We start from the raw sequence: 1,687 nt of genomic DNA on the forward strand, positions 1-1,687 counted from the left end.
ACACTTTTCTGAGAATAGAATATTGAAGTGGAGATCGCTAAACTGAAAGCTAACCGGTGTTTTCAGAAAGCACGCGCGTTTATCCTCTGTGGAGAGAGAGAGCGCGTGCACATGGTTGCCAGGTAGACAAAGATCAGTAACACACTTAGCAGATATTTCCGTATTGCGCAAGTGTGAAGCTCTGTTTCAGGGATTACGTCTCTTTATATCAGGCAACCCCGGTTGTGTTCCTCTGCGGCCAGATTAAGCCTTGCTGTAGCCTATATATTATGCTCTATTCATTATTTTTTATTCATAGGTTTAGGGTAAGAGGATAGAAAATAGGCATACAGTTTGTACAGTAGAAAAACCATTATGCCTATGGATTGAACACATAAAACATGGAAAACCAACGTGAGTGTGTGTGTGTGTGTGTGTTTTATAGGCGTGTCTCTGTTCTTTCATTTGCAGGCGTGTGGTTATGGTTTCCCCAGAATAACCCTGTGTGTGTGAGATATATATGTATATTAAGCCTCTATGATTTCCGCCATGTGGAAAATGCGGATGGAATCGCAGAATCCAGTCATAAAAATGGAATTTACAGCACAACACAGAATGTAATGGAATCTGGCAAAATTGGTTTGGCAATAAAATATGGCGATATGGACTAGTGTATGCGAATATTAAAGCACAAAAATACTTCTATTGAGATATAAAGTCAGAAATATGAAGTGTGTGAATGAGCACCGCGGGTTTGCTCTACTACACACACTGAAACATGCGTGACGCTCGTCTCTGTCTCAATATATGAACACATGAACTTCATCTCCAGAGCTGATCTGATAGTCATATCAGTATTTAATTTGATAAAACTATCGTCAAATACACACAGAAACTCACTGTTCTTCACTACAACCCACCAAAACAAAAGCTCAGCTTAACTTGAAGAAATTACGACAGAAATATATTACTCTTGTACATTAGAAGTGACAGTAAAGATGTTTATAATATTCCAAAAGATTTTTATTTCAAATAAATGCTGCTCTTTTGAACTTTCTATTCATCTGTGAATCCTGAAAAATCTAATATATCACCGTTTACACAAAGATATTGTGCAGCACAACTGTTTTCAACATTGATAATAATCAGAAATGTTTCTTGAGCAGCAAATCAGCATATTAGAATGATTTCTGAAGATCATGTGACACTGAAGACTGGAGTAATGATGCTGAAAATACAGCTTTGATCACAGAAATAAATGACATTTTACCAGAGATTTTAAATTGGATTAATGTTTCAGAATTTTTACTGTATTTCTTATCAAATAAATGCAGCCTTGGTGAGCAGAAGAGACTTCTTTCAAAAACATTAAAATGTACTTGAGTGACTCAAGTAAAGGTGGTATTCTCTATGGTGGTTAAACTGCTGCTGACGGTCTTTGTGTGTGTGTGTGTGTGTGTGTGTGTTTTAGGGGTCCGTTCAGTGTGGTGCGAAGATGCATCAACAGAGACACTGGACAGCAGTTCGCTGTGAAGATTGTAGATGTGGCCAGTTTCACGTCCAGCCCTGGACTCAGTACAGAGGGTAAGAACACACTCTCTCACACACACACACACACACACACACACACACACACACACACACACACTCTCTCACACTCACACTCACACACTCACACACACACACACTCTCTCACACTCACACACAC

At 38.9% G+C, this 1,687-nt stretch overlaps 1 protein-coding gene across 1 annotated transcript in view; it reads left to right on the top strand.

Annotated features, from left to right (window-relative positions):
- LOC107750837 (peripheral plasma membrane protein CASK-like) overlaps window positions 1–1,687 on the top strand; it is a 61,629-nt gene that overhangs the window by 15,231 nt on the left and 44,711 nt on the right. The window contains exon 2 of the mRNA XM_016566386.1: window positions 1,451–1,563. Within this exon, the coding sequence (XP_016421872.1) occupies window positions 1,451–1,563 (113 nt within the window). The remainder of the gene's footprint in view (window positions 1–1,450; window positions 1,564–1,687) is intronic.

The sequence above is a fragment of the Sinocyclocheilus rhinocerous genome, unplaced genomic scaffold (genome assembly GCF_001515625.1).
Source record: "Sinocyclocheilus rhinocerous isolate Xijiao unplaced genomic scaffold, SAMN03320098_v1.1 scaffold3529, whole genome shotgun sequence".
In the NCBI taxonomy this organism is placed as follows: domain Eukaryota; kingdom Metazoa; phylum Chordata; class Actinopteri; order Cypriniformes; family Cyprinidae; genus Sinocyclocheilus; species Sinocyclocheilus rhinocerous.